Source organism: Leptodactylus fuscus, chromosome 9, assembly GCF_031893055.1.
Source record: "Leptodactylus fuscus isolate aLepFus1 chromosome 9, aLepFus1.hap2, whole genome shotgun sequence".
NCBI classification, from domain to species: Eukaryota; Metazoa; Chordata; class Amphibia; order Anura; family Leptodactylidae; genus Leptodactylus; species Leptodactylus fuscus.
Window position 1 is genome coordinate 70610373 of NC_134273.1, and position 18791 is coordinate 70629163.

The 18791-nt window shown below is 42.6% G+C and overlaps 1 protein-coding gene across 2 annotated transcripts; it reads left to right on the plus strand.

Annotated features, from left to right (window-relative positions):
* The first annotated feature begins 477 nt into the window (after positions 1–477).
* Positions 478–17713, plus strand: MTF2 (metal response element binding transcription factor 2). Of its 2 annotated transcripts, XM_075286566.1 has the most exons (15): positions 478–694; positions 3516–3714; positions 5417–5498; positions 5758–5853; positions 6773–6873; positions 9518–9666; positions 10112–10207; positions 11638–11706; positions 12418–12541; positions 13004–13071; positions 13790–13957; positions 14152–14257; positions 15582–15640; positions 15739–15834; positions 16390–17713. In XM_075286566.1, exons 1-15 carry the CDS (start codon positions 690–692, stop codon positions 16745–16747), a joined length of 1776 nt encoding a protein of 591 aa, XP_075142667.1. In that variant the 5' UTR covers positions 478–689; the 3' UTR covers positions 16748–17713. The 2 variants fall into 2 exon arrangements, with proteins under 2 accessions (XP_075142667.1, XP_075142668.1); XM_075286567.1 differs by lacking the exon at positions 478–694 and having other exon boundaries at positions 3556–3714; positions 5421–5498.
* Positions 17714–18791: the final 1078 nt, after the last annotated feature.

Here is an 18791-nt window from a genome sequence, read left to right on the forward strand (position 1 = left end):
GTATTTCAATTCCACCAATGGCTAGAATACAAGGAGAAAGTCCAAAGAGGAAAAACCGGAATGTTTTTTCCCACATTGCTTTTTTGATGCGGCCTGCTATGTGGGGTAGGGACTTATATAGGTACAGTAAAAATACATGCAAACCATATTGGCATGCGTTTTTAGTGCGGTTTTTGGTGTAGTTGTTGTTTTTCACCAGTAAACCTGCTTATACCACGTGCATACACCTAAAAAAGAAGCGTCCCCGCACTCAGCTGACCGACCATTGTCCCTTTCTTACGCCACACCCTGTGCGGTCACCGGAAATCTCCTACAAGAACACATTGATCCCCGCTGTCCAATCAGGAGGGATTTCTTTAGCCCCTTTCAAAGATGGCGGCGCGGTAGTCACAGCCCCCTCACGTGACCGCGGCCCTGCTGCTCCCTCTATGGAGGTGTATGGCCGTTGGTGAAGAGTGTTTGTATTCACCCCCACAATGCATTGCGTGCTCCGCGGGAAACCAAAATGGCGAAGGTCTGTAATCGAACCGGGCCGTTTGCTGTATTTATGTGAATTGGGGGCCGACACCTGGAGCCGTCTCTCCCTTCAGTGCAGAGGGAGCCGGGGCTGAAGACTTACTGGATACCGCCTGCTTGTGCGGCCTTGTGATTTCGCTGTGGGGGGCGCTCTGCACCACTGAAGTGACCGAATGAGGTGAGCGGGCCGGGGGTGACCTGAGGGGCCTGCTCTGTGGGTGCGGTACCGCTGCGGTATTTAGCTGCTGGTTCTCTATGCAGCTGTTAGCGTGGTCTGAATATACAGAGGCGTTTCTTTGTCATGTGACCATGTAGAGTGCTAGCTCTGAGGTCCAGCACCTCCCTTACCTGCCTCTTAGCAGCTGCTATGGCTTCCATTGTGACCAGTCACTTCCATAGTCAGAGACCTCTTCCTAATACTAATTGTTTACCAACTCTGCCATAATAATAATTAATTAACTCTATGCAAATGACATTAAGCGTTGATGTTAATTGATGTTTTCTGACAGAAGCATTGAGTATAAGTCAGTGCAATTTCATATTTGTTATGATAGGAATGATCTCTGGTAATAGTCCTTTATAGAATAGGAAATAACGCTACAATATTAATATTCCTTTGTTATTGCAATGAAGAATAATCGCTACTTTTGTCATATCTACTCGATACATTGTATCTATGATTGGCTAATATCAACATTTGCAATTAGTAACTGGATTTTATTACTATATTTACTATTATTATGTATTACCCATACCCAGTGTGTTTATTGGGTTGCAGCTCATATCCCAAACAGATACATTGTGTTCTAACCACAAACCTTTGGATACAGTCCCATAAATATTTGTCACACTCGTGTAGCCAGTCCAGGGCTTTGTTACTTTATAATATTACAGTTACATTTTGACGTTATTTATTCTGTAGTGTGAGGCTCTTGTTGGTCACGTATGTAGTCTGTATGTTATTAGGAGTATCGGGTCATGCAGGGTGAATGAGGGGCTCGGGCGCAGATTCGGGCAGGGACAACAGCTCTTTGTGTCCTGCTGGGAGCCAGGTTGCTGCAGCCTTTGTTCTGCCTTTGTTGCAGGAGATAAGTTCCTCTTTTTATTCCTCCTCCCAGAATGGACGGCATAGATCTTTACCTAAGTGTGCGTTGAATAAACCATTTTCATTTGCCTTTATTTATTTATTTATTTTTTTTTTTCATTTTGTGTTTTTGCTTTTTATTTACCTCCAACTATGATTGTATTATTATTATTATTTATTATTTGTGTGTAATTTACATAATACATATGTATTCAAATATAAATATTTACATTTTGATACATAAATATTTAGATTATGGTTCTTGATGCTTATTGCACCATTTACTATTGTGTAGGAAGATGCCTTGTCCCTAAAACTGTCTATCCTTGTTTGGTTTTGTCGGCCAGTCCCACCGTTTTGTCTGTGTGACCAGTTGTCAGATATCTAGATGCCGTTCGCTGCTGGCCAGCTGTAGATGTTAGGTTGCCAAAAACAGATTTAAAGCGCTACTACATGGGTGTATCTAATAAAGTGGCTATTCTATCTATATATAATATATGTATATATTAATTGTGGTGTTCGGCTCTATTCAGATCACATATATTGTAGCCGCTTAGTGCAAACGGGTGACCATCTCTTTACATAGACATCAGTGTTAAAAGTCTGATCCACTTCTGTTCGTTTGTCTCCATTTTATTTATTTGCTAAATAGATGGAGGTTAAAAACAAACAACCTGGTGTGAAAAGAGCCTTATCTGGGCCTTCATCATCCTGTAGTTTGGTTCACCTTTTAAGATCAGGTTGGGTTCTCTGTGCTAATCCTTTGAAAATGTAGATTTAACTTGTAATAGGCAGGAGTTACAGAAACAGCCAAACCCTGCTATTGTACAACACTGACCCAAGTCTGTTCCCATAGAGGTGGCTAGGAGTTGTGGAAACAGCATCAGTTACTGTTCTGTGCCCGTAACTCTTATTTCCTTTGATGAGTTTTATTGTAACAGCCTAGAGAAGGCACATTCGGCTATTTCTGAAAGCCTTGGCATAAGGGCATCGAGCCCATCTCAGCTGCCATGTCGTTCTCATTTATATCATCATTTGTGATGACGGCTCTAACGCTGATGTGAACAGAACCTTAGCTATTGCTTCTGTTATAGTTAGATGTGCATAAAAATGTAAATGGGTTATATATATATATATGCAGTATCAATATCAGAGGTTTCTTACATACATTGACTATAGGTTTGTGCAGCATCCCTGCACCAGAAATGGTCTTCTAGTTCATTGCCAGTCAGATTCCAAGAGCCAGGTATCCGATGTGCCTAGAAACTTACAAGTGGTGCTGAGAGATGACCACACACGTTTAGTAAATGTCATATTGAATGAAATGACTTTGGACTAAAGGTTTGTTCAGCTTTTGTGTCCTAATTCTGTCATAAACATGCATGCTCAGCCGAGCGTACATGTTTATCTCAGTGGTGGTAGAGAATGAGCATCTTCTAGACACATCTGGCAAGGGGCTGAAGGGACACCTTGTAAGGTATGCCACAATGCTTGTTTAAGGGCTGCCCAGATTTGGGGTCCTTACTTCTGTCTTTAGACCGTTCACATGATAAATGCGATGAAGACTTGATGGGAGAATCTAATAGACGTTCTCATCCATACCCAGGATTGTCAGAGGTAAAGCTGGATGGATATAACATGGCGGTGCAGACCTTCTGACGTGTCTGTGTAAACAGGATGCCGGCCATGTACTATGACCACAAATAACATCAGATGGTCTGTGCCAGGGCTGGAAACTGTTATCAGCGGCTTTACATGTATCCTGCCTCCTTACATTCTCACAAGACGGATAACATACTACTTTTCTTTTTTCCCCTTCTCAGTTGATTTTTTTTTTTTTTAGAAATACATTTAATTATTTTTTCATTGTGTGTATTGTTCTACTGATAATTGTCTCTCTCTTTTTCTCCTTAAGAGACGCAACTGCTGTAGGCAATTCACTGGTCCTTAAAAGATCCCCTTTCCAAAAAAATAAGAAGGCCTTGAAGTCCTTGACTAAAGCACCTGTACGGCATGGACAGAAGACTAAGAGAAAAGCTTGCAAATTTGAGGAAGATCAGGATGTCTTAGCACGATGGTCAGATGGATTGTTTTATCTTGGAACTATCCAAAAGGTAACGGTTGCGCGCATTTTGTCGTTTGCTCTGACGACTATCTCTGTCGGGATTCTAGCGCAAGAAATGAGTTTCCGTTCGCGGGGAGATGATTTTTAAGTGTATGTCTATATGGATCAGATATACTGCAGGTTTTGCAGGCTATATTAAAACCCACCATGGAGACTGACTTGCGTTGCAGACTGCATCATGTCACCACAGATCTAAACTAATGCATTGCTTATGGTGGATTTATTGCATATTTGCAGCAAAGTTAGCTGGTTAAAATTGGTTTGTGTGGCCGTATCCTGGGTGCCTGTATCTGCATCTTAAGTGCTGACGCTTGTAACAAGACAATATTGAGACAATGGCATTTTATCATGCAATTGCAATTATGCCAGTCTCTAACAATATTTGGAGTGGTTAAAGAGTTTAGTTATTATTAGAACAAATCTGGCAAATCTTTCTAAAACAGTGTCACACCTGTCCATAGGTTATGTATACTGTTATAGCTCAGTCCTATAGCCTCAATTACATACCTAACCTATGGACAGGAGTGCTGGAGTTCCTGGATAGGTCATAAATAAGATCAACTCAATGCAACAGAGCTGCAGATGGGGACGACGACGCTGTGGACAGTCACCAGAGTAATAAGGGTGCTAGTGATGGTCCATTAATTAAAATTGTCCCAGGATATTCTTTTAAAGGGAACCCTTCAGCCGTCCTTCACAAACCAAATGTGCGCCTTGTAAAGCAGAATAAAAAGCCCAGTGCTGTCTCAAATTTTATTTAGTTTGCAGATTGGTTTTGTAGGAGGCGGAGAGTTAAAGGGGCTCTATCAGCTATCTCTATAGAGCCCCACATATGCGTGAATAGCCTTTAAAAAGGCTATTCAGGCACCGTAAATGTTATATTAAATTACCCCCCCCCCCCCCCCCCCCCGTTTTAAAATAAAACATCCTGAATGCCCGCCCAGCGTGCAGGATCCGGAAGTAGATAACATTCCTTTTTAGGTTATTATTTTAAAACTGGGGGGGGGGGGGTAGTTTAATATAACATTTACGGTGCCTGAATAGCCTTTTTAACGGCTATTCACGTATATGTGGGGCTCTATCAGCATGATTTTGCTGATAGAGCCCCTTTAAGCAATAGTATCAGGCTCCCCAAACCGCCCCTTTGCTTTGACTAATGTGCCTGGGGGAAAATCTTGTGCGGCAAGGCCAAGTGCGTGCGCAGAAGAAGCCGGGCAACATACACACTGGTGAACTACACATGTACTGGAATCCACAGACCGCAACACAAAATTTCCTAAGAATAGTTTACTGTACTCAGGAACATTGGTCAAAGCACAGTTTCCCTTTTAATCACTGTGAGAATATTGGGAAAAGAAATGCGTTACTACCAGTCTGTACGATTGATGGCCTATCTGTGGGGTCCAGATCAGCTGTACAGAGCGCGGCTCCCCATGTTGTTTCTATTCCGAGTGCCCCAGTGAAATCTATGGGACAAAACCGCCCCCAGTAGAGCAGATCTGCAAGGGTCCCAGATGTCAGACCTCACATCAAATATTGATGGCCTATCCATCAGTGGTAGAAACCGGAGAACCCCTTTGATATGCTGACTACTCTCTCCATACCGCATAATGTATAAATTACTTACAACATTGCCTTTTTCTATGCCTGTTCCTCAACTCGTTCTCAAATCGTTTTTCTTTTTGTTACAGATAGATAAATTTCACCAGAGCTGTTTTATCCTATTTGAGGATAGTTCCACATCTTGGGTGCTGTGGAAAGACATTCAGACGGGTAAGTGCAATGGTAATGCCTATAGCAGTGACTGGCCAGATGTGATTAGGAATAAACTCCTATGCATTGTGTAACCCTGGGTGACATTGCATACGCTGGTATTCCTGGCAATCGATTGAACAGGGCATTAAGGCTCTATTCACATGAATGTCAACAGGAGTCTGTCAGAAGTAAATGTTTTATGGTTATTGCACATGATGGGAGGGGGATAAATCTTGCGCTAAGACTTAAGATTAAATGTGTGCCTTCTTTGTTTTAGGAGCTACAGAAAGTGGGGAAATGGTTTGTACAATATGTCAGGAGGAATATTCTGAAGCACCAAATGAAATTGTCATTTGTGACAAGTGTGGGCAAGGTCTGTATCATCTGTATGTCTTAATTCTAATTGAATTTATTTATTTTTTTGCGTAAGCCCTTAATCTTTATTCCCAGGAAGGGTCATGTGCGGAGAAGGCAAAACCCCTCTGCCATGGTGTGTGTTTTTTTTTGTTTGTTTTTGTTGTTTTTTTAGTGTGTGTGTAGTGTTAGCCTTACTGTGTGTCCCATAAAGTATGGACTTGGGACTTCCACTTTTGGTCCCAGTGTTTGGGTTCCACAATCGGACACTGAACCTATATTCTGTAAAGTCTTGTTTATGGAACAGCCCATTTTAGGCCCCGTTCACACGGGGAGCGGATTTTGGTCCTCAGAGTGACACGGAGAACCGCGTCACAGGAGGGCCAAAATGTGCCTGCCACGACTGTTGCGGCTTCCGACAGTCACGTCTTCCCCCTCCGGAGTAGGCTCAAATGAATGGGCCGACAACAGAGGGTGCTACCGTGAGGCGGACGTCGGGGCTGAATCAGCCGAGGAGTCCGCCTGAATAAAGGGCAGCTCGCTTCTTTTTTCCGTGAGCAGCAACATGCCACTCATGGAAAAAAGTAAACTGGCGGTCTACATAGACCTCTATTGTGTGGGGGCAGATTATGACGTGGTTTCAGCGCCATAATCCTCCCCCTCTTGCCCTGTGTGAACGAGCCCTTAGAGGGGAATTTCAGCTATATGGCCATTACAGAAACAGCTGAGTGGCCATAAAAGTACATGGTAAGAAGTGATTGTTGAATGAGCATATTATGCCCTGTGTTTCTGCCCTTGTTGTATACTTTACTCCTTTTAGTTGGGTACAACTAGATAGGAAGACTTTTTTTTTTTTTTTTTTTTTTTTTTCCCTTTCTGTAGAAACAACACCCCCCCTCCCCCCCCAAACAATAACCTTTTATGGGATTTGTTTTTAGGTTACCACCAGCTCTGCCATACTCCTAAGATTGACCCCAGCGTGATTGATACCGATGAGAAGTGGCTGTGTCGGCAGTGCGTGTTCGCCACAACAACCAAGGTATACAGGAACTGTGCATGGATTTGGTAACACAGTGGATTTTATGCTTTTAAATGTTTTTGTCATTTTTTCTATTTACAGAATGACGTATATTTCACCTTTATATCTGATTGATGGTTAGTTGTTTTTGCTTACTATTCTATTGCCAATGTCATTGTCTGCTTGGGTTTAACCCCACGAGGACATCAGTCATAAATATGCAATGCATGGCCCTGGCGAGTGAAATCATGCCATTGTAAGTTCACGGCATGGATTTGTGGTTCTGGCTGAAGACATGAGAGTAAGCCCATGATAGTTTTACTGGCTCCATCGCCTTTATACGCTGTCACATGACTTCATTCGCTGTTCCGTTTTTAGGCTTTATTTAATTTTTTTATGTAGATTGTGAGCCCCGTATAGGGATCACAATGTACATTTTTCCTATCAGTATGTCTTTGTAGAATGGGAGGAAATCCATGCAAACACAGGGAGAACATACAAACTCCTTGCAGATGTTGTTTCTGGCGGGATTCAAACCCAGGACTCCAGCGCTGCAAGGCTGCAGTGCTAACCACTGAGCCACCGTGTTGCCCCTTGTTTTTAGGCTCTATTCTCGTTTTCCAGATTCCTCTCCACCCTGTCTCTTATGTCTTAGTCAGGACTCTAGAGTTTTCCATTGTTTCGATAGAAGGGGTACTGCTGCTTACTATATGGCTTTTATAGTCAAGTCACCAGAACCCCAGCAGACATAGATGTGATGTAGAAGTATAGCCAATTTCTTACGGATAGGTCATCAATATTTTAGTCCTTGTAAAACTATTTTAAATACAAAAGAAACTAAACCCAATTCCATACAAATTTAACCAAAGCCTGTCCTGGGGATCAGATCAATGGTTGTTTTTTTTTTCCAAACATTTAAAGAGGACCATAAATGCTAAATGCCATACGTCATTTGATCCTCAGTGTGACCATGATCAATTTGGTGTGTGTGTGTGTGTGTGTGTGTTTTGTTTTTTTTTTTTTTTTTTTTTTTTTTAAATCTGTCCACCCTTCAATACAGCCCCTGTAAGGCTATATCTGAACTAGCTCTGACTCTCCATGTCAGCGTGTATCTTTGGTATTTTCTGAGAAACTAAATGGGGTCCCTGCACCAGTTATGTGATTGACGTGGTTACTTCCCATTGGACTGAAAGTAAGGCCTCATTCACATCTGTGTTGATATTCCGTTTGGGGGAGTCCGCATGAGAACCCTCCCCTGAACAGAATAACGAACACATTTGCAAGTGGTGTGCCAGTGAAAGCACACGGACCCCCTAGACTATAATCGGGTCCATGTGCTTGCCGCCAGATCTCCACAGGGAACATGCGGACAGGAAAGTACTTCACAATCTACTTTCCTGTCCACCTGATTTGTGCAGCCAGCACACGGACCCCACTATAGTCTATGGGGTCCATGTTTAGTATTCCTTTCGGGGGAGGGGGGGGGGGGTCCCCATGCAGACTCCCTCAGACAGAATACCAACGCAGATGTGAACCAAGCATAAGTCAGTGAAGTGACTTGCTGCCAATGTGACCGTGAGTAACCCGGTCACATTGAAGAACTAAGTTGGGGTGGGGGGAGGCTGGAGCTTCTGGTTAATCATAGGAGTTGCTTGGTGGGTCTTACATTCACAGCAGGCCCCGTCCGCCTGATCATTTGACAGACATCTCCTGCAGTAACAGGGGGAGTGATCCATGTGTGAAATATTGCATCCCCTATAAGGCTTAACCTTGATACATCTGTATGTGGAATAAGCTGAGTAGGGCTTTATCGATTGTTAATAAGGGAACACTGTATTTACTAGAAATGCTTCATTGAACTACAAACCTCTAACAGATTCTCTAAAGGACAACCATTCCGGATTATTTTACATAAGTTGTTGGTCATCCAAAACGCCTGTGAAGAACCCCCTGCAACTGAAAGGAAGGACTTGCTCTACGTAACCTGAGCAGCCCGCTCAGCCCATTGTCTTTTTCAGAATTAAGCATAATCTTTGAGTTAACCGTGGAAACCTAAGTTTACTAGACTGTAGTCAATGTCCTTCCTACTTACACTGTATTGTTAATGTATGAATTGTAATAAGAGCCGTCTAGTGGCAGCGTGACGCAGATGGGATTTTGGTGTATAACTACGGTATATGTATATGCAGGAGACTTGGGGCACTAAATTGGTGAAAAACACTGGTGTTAACTTTGTAAAATGTATCAAGACTTTAATCTGTAGAACATTGTGGACTTATTTTCTTAGAAGAAAGACAAACAGTCACAGCTTATTTACTGTTTGCCCTTGCAATTGTATAGGATGTTTCCAAACTTACTACCGTAAGTTGTCTCATCAGAGAGCGCGGTGTTTAAAATACAAATAAAAAATAAGCTATATATTATACTGTATACAAAAATCTCTCTGATATATATATATATATATATATATATATATATATATATATATATATATATTACCTCCTATCATCTGAAATTTGGGGTGTTAATTGTTCCTTGTGTGTTTATTATATATTTTTTTTTTTATTTTTTTTTTATTTTATTTTTTTTTTTTGTCACCCAATTTTTTTATTTTTAATCCTCACTATAAGTTGTGGTGATTTTCTGTTTCTTTGCTTTGTTGAAGAGAGGAGGAGCCGTCAAGAAAGGTCCAAATGCCAAAGCCCTGCAAGCCATGAAACAAACGCTACCCTATAACTTGGAAGACTTAGAATGGGATGTAGGTCACAAGACCAATGTACAGCAATGCTACTGCTATTGTGGCGGCCCAGGAGAGTGAGTACATACGATACATAACTGCATATGTTTGGTTATTAAAAATAAGACCATATGATGAGCTATCCAAAGATTGGCAGGGTTGTCTATATTAGCTAGGCTTTTCCCTTCAAAGCCTGTCCTGGCAGCTCCAGTCCCTTTTAGACCTTTACCCTGCCCATGGGCATTCCTTATTGAATGCCCTCTATAAATAGTTTGTGGGGAAGGGGTTTCCTGTCCAGAAAAGGAGCAAAATGATGATTTGTTCATGTGATCATTCCTTTGTGCCTATATGGTCTGTAGTGCTGTGACCCAGGAATTCACCATATTCAAAATAGTTGCACCATCCTCCTTTTGCACCACTGCTCCTAGTCTTTATAGCCCCCTTCCTTTACCAGAAGAACACAAGTACCACTTCTGTTTTCCCCTTTCTCTAAGTTCCCTTTATAATGTTTTGTTTCTGAAGGTGGTACCTGAAGATGCTGCAGTGCTGCAAATGCAAACAGTGGTTTCACGAGGCTTGTGTGCAATGCTTGCAGAAACCTATGCTTTATGGTGACAGGTAAGAGATAAAGCAAGGACTTCATACAGGATAGTGCCTTGACAGGTGTCAATTTTATGTTTGTTTGCAGTAAACCTCATAAACATAGGATGGATACACCGGTACATTTCATCCTTTCACAAAGAGAAAAATAAAATGTTCAATTTTCTGCATTTTTATTTCTCTATCATTGGGAAAACTCATTTTTAACTAAACATATACTTACATAGCCTTTAGAGAGGCTCTTTCACACATACCTTTTGTATGTTAATCCCCTCAGTCGTTTTAGAATGAGCCCGCTTTTATCCACATGCTACTTAGCCAGCAACTAGCACTGGAAGTCTCAGTGAGCACTGCAGCCTGTGGGGAAACCGTGTTTTTTTGTTTTTTTTTCTATATCCACACACAAAGTCCTGCATGTACGACTGTGTCCGGCTGAAAAAAAAAAAAATTCCCTGCGAATAGGCCGCAGACGGACACCGGCAGTCGCCTTTAACAGTCACTAAGTAACGGTATTTGGTCACCGGGAACAAGAGAAAGCAGAGCTACTAAGGGGGCGTTCACACTACCGTCGGTGTCTGACATGTAGTGTCCGCTCAAAATCTGTCACGGACACTAGGAGCGGACACTAGATGTGTCCGTGACACCTGTCATTCACTTGAATGGGCATCGGGTGTGTTCTTTTGCACTCCGTGCCCGTCCTTTCCTGTCCACAGGTGAAGATGTCCGACTTCGCAAGCGGACAGAGGAACCCTGCATGCAGGGTTTTTCTGTCCGCTTGAGAAGTCGGACATCTTCTCTTGCGGACAGGGAAGGACGGGCACGGAGTGCAAAAGAACGCACCCGATGCCCATTCAAGTGAATGACAGGTGTCACGGACACATCTAGTGTCCGCGACAGATTTTGAGCGGACACTACATGTTGGACACCGACGGTAGTGTGAACGCTCCCTAAATGGGTTATTTAGCTCTGTATATATAGAACAAGGAGGAGGAGTGGATAGAAGTGCTGCCAGTGCTGGTAATACATGGATTACAGGGGTGTTCCAGGTCATAGTTGTAAGTCCTGCTAGGATTAAAAATAGCAAACCCTTTGTACTCCCCTCTCTGTTTGGCCAAGGAGTCCTTGAGAGTCCCTGACCTCTGACCTGCTTTAAACAGAGCTTTACTACAGTCACCGATTGGCTGTGTCAATCACATGGGGCAGAATGTCAACAAAGACCAGAGACTCCACTGGATGAGGGGCTGAACGGAGGAGCGAGTATTTATACCGGACCTAAAAATAGGAGCTGGAACACTCTATTAATGTACTAGACTGGCTAAATGTAGACTTGGGCCTGTAAGTCAATAGGTGTGACCACAGTATTTATATGGAATAAAGATTTGTGCTATTGAGACTTTTATTTGACGTTATTTAAGTTGAACTCTAACTTTTTTTTTTTTTTTGTTCAGGTTTTATACGTTTATTTGTTCAGTCTGTAATTCTGGACCAGAATACCTCAAACGTCTATCCTTACGATGGTAAGTTAGCTTGTGTTTTAAAGTGCAACCCTGACGCTCAGATCCAAGGGCAGCTTGAAAAACCTGAAAACTTCTTACTTGTCCACGCAACTCTGCAAAATGTTCATATAGACTGTTTGAGATGGTGGCCTGTTGGAAGATATCTAGATAGATTTAGTCTGAGTTTTAACACTGTTAAATGACCTTCTAAACCTGGTTTTATATAAATCCATGGGGGATCCAAGCACAGCAGAGCAAGTGTGCGCGCTGGGAGTTGTAGTTTTGCTACAGCTGAAGATTCAAGGTTCCCTACTAGAGATGAGCAAGTACTATTGGAAACGGTAATTTCGAATAGCACGCTCCCATAGGAATGAATGCATGCAGCCGGGGCTGGTGTCCTGCCGCTTAACCCCCTGCGCGCCATTCGTTCCTATGGGAGCATGCTATTCGAAACTACCGTTTCGAATAGTACTCTCTCATCTCTATTCTCTACCCCTGATATATATGAATTGGCCGAGGCTAGACACAATGGACGGCTTTGTATCAAGAAACCTTACCACTATGTGAAGTTGCTGGAGCTGCTACACCAGCCGCAGCCCATGAGTGATGGTATCTTCTTTACATTGTAAGGTTTCTTTGTAAGAGTGTTGCTTTTTCTCTGGCTACTTATTTCATTAATGTCAAGGATTATATGGCTACATTGAAACCATTGTTTTGTTTTTTGATTCCTAGGGTAGACATAGCACACCTATGCCTATACAATCTAAGTGTTATTCATAAGAAGAAGTACTTTGATTCAGAACTTGAACTCATCACCTACATAAATGATAATTGGGATCTACTGCATCCTGGCGAGGTACGTACTCATTGATTTGCAGTCGGTTACTATTGTGTTACACTTGGTATCATTATTGTAGAAAATGCTGTTAGGTCACCCTCTTAACCTCTAGTCATGAGAGAAGAGTGTAAACTACGCCAATTTTAACTTAATTTATCATTTTACTCTCCCCTGCCCCCCCTTCCCCTTCTGCTCATTGCAAAGAGTTGACTCCTGAGCTTTTACTTACCATTCAGTTTCTGCACATCTCGGGCACCCAGGACCTGGGCTGTAAATGTAAGAGAAAATAACTTGTGGTTCGGGATCTGTTCTTAATACAGAGTCCGCTCAGTCTGTGAATAAATCTCTGACCCCCAAACATGTGTCTGATTATTGCCTGAACTTGTTTCTGTGGTTAAGTGGTTTATATATTGTGCCCTTCCACCATATTACATCAATACAGACAGAATGAATATGCATTGAAAGTGATTTTTCTTCCAGCTGGCAGACACCCCCAAGGCAGAACGATATGAGCACATTCTGGATGCATTAAATGAAAATAAGACTATGTAAGTTTTTTTTTTTTTTTTTTTTTTTTTTTTCCTGACCTGATTAAGTTTGGGTTGTAAAACCATTGTTAAAGGGCTATTCCATTTACAAGTTACCTCTTACAACTTGCTAGATGGTGGATTTCCAGTCAATTGAAAGGGGACGTCTGGAGTGGAGCTGGGTGTGTTGTACAACCTGGTGTCCTGGACGTAACTGGGAACCCTTCTTGATCTGTGTAGGTCTCAGCTGTGGGTCGCCCACTGATCAGCAAGTTAAGGGGTTATTTGTTGTAACTGGAATACCCCTTTTAAAGGGATCCTATCAGTCAGACATAATTTTTTTTGTAGGTACCACGTCAGAATAGCCTTATGAAACGAATCCTAAATCTTTGGAAAACTTGTATCTTAGGTATTGGCACTGTGCCACACTCAGTAGTGACCATGGCCATCCCTTCATCTCACTTTAAACATTTGGTGAACGTGATGTAAAGGATTATCCGTAAAATTTGATAAATTGAGAAACCTGTTCAATACGTTCTATACATTGTTAATCATTAAACAACAGGTACTCTTTAAAGATCTGATGATTTTGTCTGTGATAGTGACGTTTATTGTTAGTACATAGAAATTTCGGATGACCCTTGTAGTCCTGACTTCTTACAAGGGCACTGTGACACTGCTTTGAAACGGCTCCAGCTTTATTGCAACACAGATGGTTTAACCATGTTCCAATATTCAGGTTCATGTCTGGAAAGGAAATTAAGAAGAAGAAACATTTGTTTGGTCTGAGAATTCGGGTTCCTCCTGTTCCTCCAAATGCTGCTGTTAAACTTGAGAAGGAAGAAAGCACGTCCCACGAGTTCAAGATCAAGGGCCGAAAGTCATCGAAGTTACTGCCTGTTACAAAGTAAGTGGTGGAAGTGAAGCTGCTCATAAGACTGCAACACCAATAACAATACTTGTGTATTTACCGACAAGATAATATGTACACCTGTAGAAAAGCTTTCCAGGGCTTTAAAATATTTGCATTATGTCTCTGACCGGACAGTTAATGCAAAGAATGATTGTTAAAAGGATTGTTTGTCGTCTTCCGTCTTCTAGAGAGGAAAATAATACTGAAGTAAAGAAAAGGAAACCGGTGGGTCGTCCTCCAGGTTCACACAGAAGAAAGATCTTACAGAATGACACCTGTAATAGTCCATGTCCGGTAAGCATGAAGTTATATCAAATGCTCAGACACTAGTGTTCTGTACAAAGCTGATTTTTGGGACACAAACCGTACAGCACATAACTAGAGCCTTGCTTAAAGAGGACATTTCATCACTTGGGGCACATGCGGTTTTATATATCGCTAGAAAGCCGACAGTGCGCTGTACCGTGAGAGCGGTGAGGAACGCCCCCTCCCCTCCTGATAGTCCTCGTCCATAGAAGAGTACTGGGGTCGGCACCAATAACCCTTCACCCGGGGCACAGATCGTAAAAGCAGACAGTGCCCTGTCTGCTCTCTAGCAGTATATAAAACCGTATGTGCCCCAAGTGATGAAAAGTCCTCTAACTTATTTCAATAGATATTATTTCTATATTAATTTTTTGCCACATATATGGGTGAGAAGTGTTGCAGGCAAGAAAGTTTGAAGTATGGGTCTGGTAAGGCTGTCGCTATATGGCGATTTTTGACCTCGATGTACGACTAAAGGCTTTTGTGTTGCTGGGGAGAGTCAGGCCTTCGCTGACAGCTAGCTACACAAATTTCTGATTTCCAGACTACATGCACAACAACCAGAAGTTGCATGATGGCCGTTAAGAAGTTAATGAAGTATTTCTATACCTAAATCTGGTCGCTAGCAATTAATATTCCCATCGGGCTGCATAAGAAATTGAAACTATTCTAGAGGGCCATGTGCGCTGTGGCAAATTTAGCTCCATCCACTTCTATGTTAACTTCGCCCATGCTCAATCATCTTTTCATGTGACCCCACACAGTATAATCCTCCTACAGTCACCCGCACATTATATGTCCCCACATTATAATGTTCCTTTCCAACTGTCCCACTGTATTAGGTCCCTCTCCTGGTGCCCTAGTTTAAACTGGTGGAAACTAGAGGGGACATTAAACTCGGGCAGCTGGAAGCAACAATTAAACTGTAGGGGTAGCTGGAGGGTGACATTAAACTGGGGGCTTCTAGAGGCAGACAGGTCCCCCTCCAGCTACCTCCATTTCTCTACCAGTTTCATATCCCCCTTCATCTGCCCTATTTCATGTCCCCCCTCCATCTCTGCCCCCCAGTATTCCATCTCTGCCTCTAGGTTACTGAGACACAGACAGAGACACACACATTCTCCACCCTGCATCTCACTTGATTTCCAGGTGTCTGGAACTTTGCAGTGTTAAAATCAGGATGTCATGTAGCTGTATACCTCTGCCGGTTATCACTGCTCTTGTCACATTAATGATTGTCCCAAGTGAAGTTCTGGTGTTTGGTTTTATTATAGATCTATATAAATATTATACATTTTATTTTTCATCCTAGAAAATGGAGAGCGATGCAATATTGAAGACGAACCCTTTTGACCTATCTGATCCAAGAAAGTAAGAAACAGGATTACTTTGCTACTACTGTACACTTTAATTCTTGGTACCGTCGTGGCTTTGCAGTAACGCTGCTGTTTGTCCTGTTTTTGTTTCAGGAAAGCGGACGTCACCACTTTTTCATCCAGTAACTCTGATTTAGAGTCCAATGGAGCTGCCAGTTCAAAAGAAACTACCTCAGTCAGTCTCCCCAGGTAGGTGTGCGCCTGTAGACTCTACAAAGAAACATACTTGAGCGGCAAATACAATATAACGTACACTGTAATACATGAGCGCCAAGATTATGGCCAAATCGTGATACATGAGGGATTTTAGGCCATGCCCTTATGATATGAGTATATGTTGGGCGCACATTCTGAGATTCGTAGTGAGGCTCACTAGGTGGTTTTGTTCGGACTAAACACATCTGAATGTAAACTATTAGGGCTAGTTCGCACGGGGTTCCACATGTACACGTTCTGTTGCGGCTGCCACGACGGGATGCCATTGCAGTGCACTGGCATCCCGCAATGGATTAGGCCCAAAAGAATGGGCGGGAGCCTCACGAATCCGTGGCAAGATTAGGGCAGCTCGCTTCTTTTTTCCGATATTAGCTAGCGGAAAAAAGAGGTGAGTGGCTCCCATTGAGGTCAATGGGAGCAGCGGCTTTTGAGGCCCCCCCCCATCCATACCCACTGTTTCATACTTCTTTTTATTTCTTTCATTTGTATTACCTAATTTTTTAGACCATTCCCTGTATTTTCTTTTAGTCCTCCATCAGAAATGAGAAGAGTTACACGCACAGGACGTTCTTGGTCTACCACTATCCCACCACCTAAAAAGCGAGGCCGTCACCCTCGAAAAGCCCTTCAAGCTCACAATTCGGATAACGGAAGGAATGACGAAAGGAAAGAGGATTCTCAGCTCACTGGACTTAACACTGATCTAGTAAAAAATGGCACAGATCATGACTTGCAGTTACATCACCTGAAGAATTCAATCACCAATTACTTTGGGGCAGCTGGCAGAATAGCGTGCGGCGAAAAATACCGTGTTTTGGCTCGCCGAGTAACCCCTGATGGGAAGGTGCAGTATCTTGTGGAGTGGGATGGGGCCACTGCTTCCTGACCGCTGTTCTGGACAGTTTTGTTTTGTTTTTTTTGGTTTTTTTTATTTCCCCAAGTTTCTTGAAGTTATATATAACTTATTATTCACCCCCTTTACTGCCAAAGTGCCTACAACACACACGGTAGCAAACGGAGGTGCTGGAATAGAGAAAAAAAAATATAGGTCTATTTTTTAATGCATTTGAGTGGTGACAATAGAGAACATTTGCTTTTAACCAAATATCTGCAACGATGCACATCTGCAAGAATGGCGCGGTTTACAGTATTCTTAGCTAAGCATTCATGTTTTGTATATGTAATAGGGGGTTTGTGTGTAATGCAGGTTAACCCTCTATTAGGTGGGTTGTCACTGTACCTAGTAATGCTTGCGACTTTTCCCAGGTGAATTTGAATCCGTTATTTCCTGAATGGGGCAGATTTACAATTTTTTCCGATCCCTTTTATTGTAAAACAGGGATCAGGACCTCTTTGGCTTACACGGTTAGGACAGGTCCGAGCTACCTGTACATTTATCGATGCAAATGGCTTGTCTAGTGCTGTTGTGTGTTTCAGAAGTTTGTATCCCATGACCTTTCTCCCTGCCCTGGTTTATGCTAAATAAAGTGCGGACGGACCATTTCTACCTCTACAGTAAAAATCTGAAGGATGAGCTGTCATTATAGCACATTTGTGTAATGATTGGGGGGAGGGACAAGTTGCCAAAATGCAACCTTTTTCAATAAATTTTGATATCCACTTGCAGATTTTTGCCATGCTAACACAATTTCCTAAGGCTGGGGTCATATCCAGGCTCAGACCAAGTTCCATAAAAAATTGATGGATAGATAGGATCCCTTTAACTGGAATCAACGGATGAAAGTCGAGTTTGTAGGGATTTTATCATTGGATACCCTTTATTTTCTGACTAACACGTAGGAATAGCCTTAAGAAAGGCTATTTGTCTCCTACCTTTAGATGTCTTCTCTGTGCTGCTGTTTGGTAGAAATCTGGGTTTTCGTTGGTATGCAAATGAGTTCTCTCGCAGCACTGGGGGCGGTCCCCAGCACTCAAACAGCACTGGGGGTGTCCCCAATGCTGCCAGAGAATTCTCCAGCGCCGCCGCCATCTTCTTCCCACGTTGTCTTCCATTCGGGGTTTCAATTTTTTAGGCCTCGAGCAGAGCTGACTGCGCATGCCAGCGGCCACAAGAAAATGGCCACTTACACAGCTTACTGAGTAAGCGACCATTTTCTTGTGGCCGCTGGCATGCGCAGTCGGCTCTGCCAGAGGCCTAGAAGATTGGAAGGGAGAGGGCGTTCTATAAGAAGATGGAGGCACCGCTGGAGAGTTCTCTTGCAGCATTGGGGACGCCCCCAGTGCTGCTAGAGAACTCCTTTGCATACCAACAAAAAAACTGATTTCTACTGAACAGCGTCGCGGAGAAGACATCTAGAGGTAGGAGACAAATAGCCTTTCTTAAGGCTATTCCTACGTGTTATTCAGAAAAAAGGGTATCCAATGCTAGGATCCCTTTAAAAAAAGATGCAAAACAGTTGGATCCCTTTACAGTCAATGAGGTTCTTGGGTCTGTTTCTGAAAGACCAGATCTGTTTTCTTGTATTTCTTGTCCGTTGAACTAAAATAGAGACCCAGGTGCGAACGTAGCATAAAGTTCACATGGCGGTTTCTGTCTTGCAGTCTTACCACAAATTGGTGTCGTTTTGAAGTGTGGTTTTTGACTGGAAACCATATGAAAATACCACAGCTGTTCGCAGTGAAGCCTTCTGGTTTTCACCATGTTGTTTTTGGCCATTTAGCACAGACTATTATTTTCCTAGGCGCACTATTGGTAGTGAATAGGCTGACTTCTCTACATAGTAAACAAGAGCAGTGTAAACCTACCTGGGATGTTAGCCATTCAAGTTGCATGACTGTAAAATTTATGTTTAAAGAAGACATATCATGTCCTTGGGCACATGCAGTTTTATATACCGCTAGAAAGCGTTGAATTCAGTTATGTGCTCTGGGCTGGAGATACTGGGACCATTACTGATATTTGTCCACTG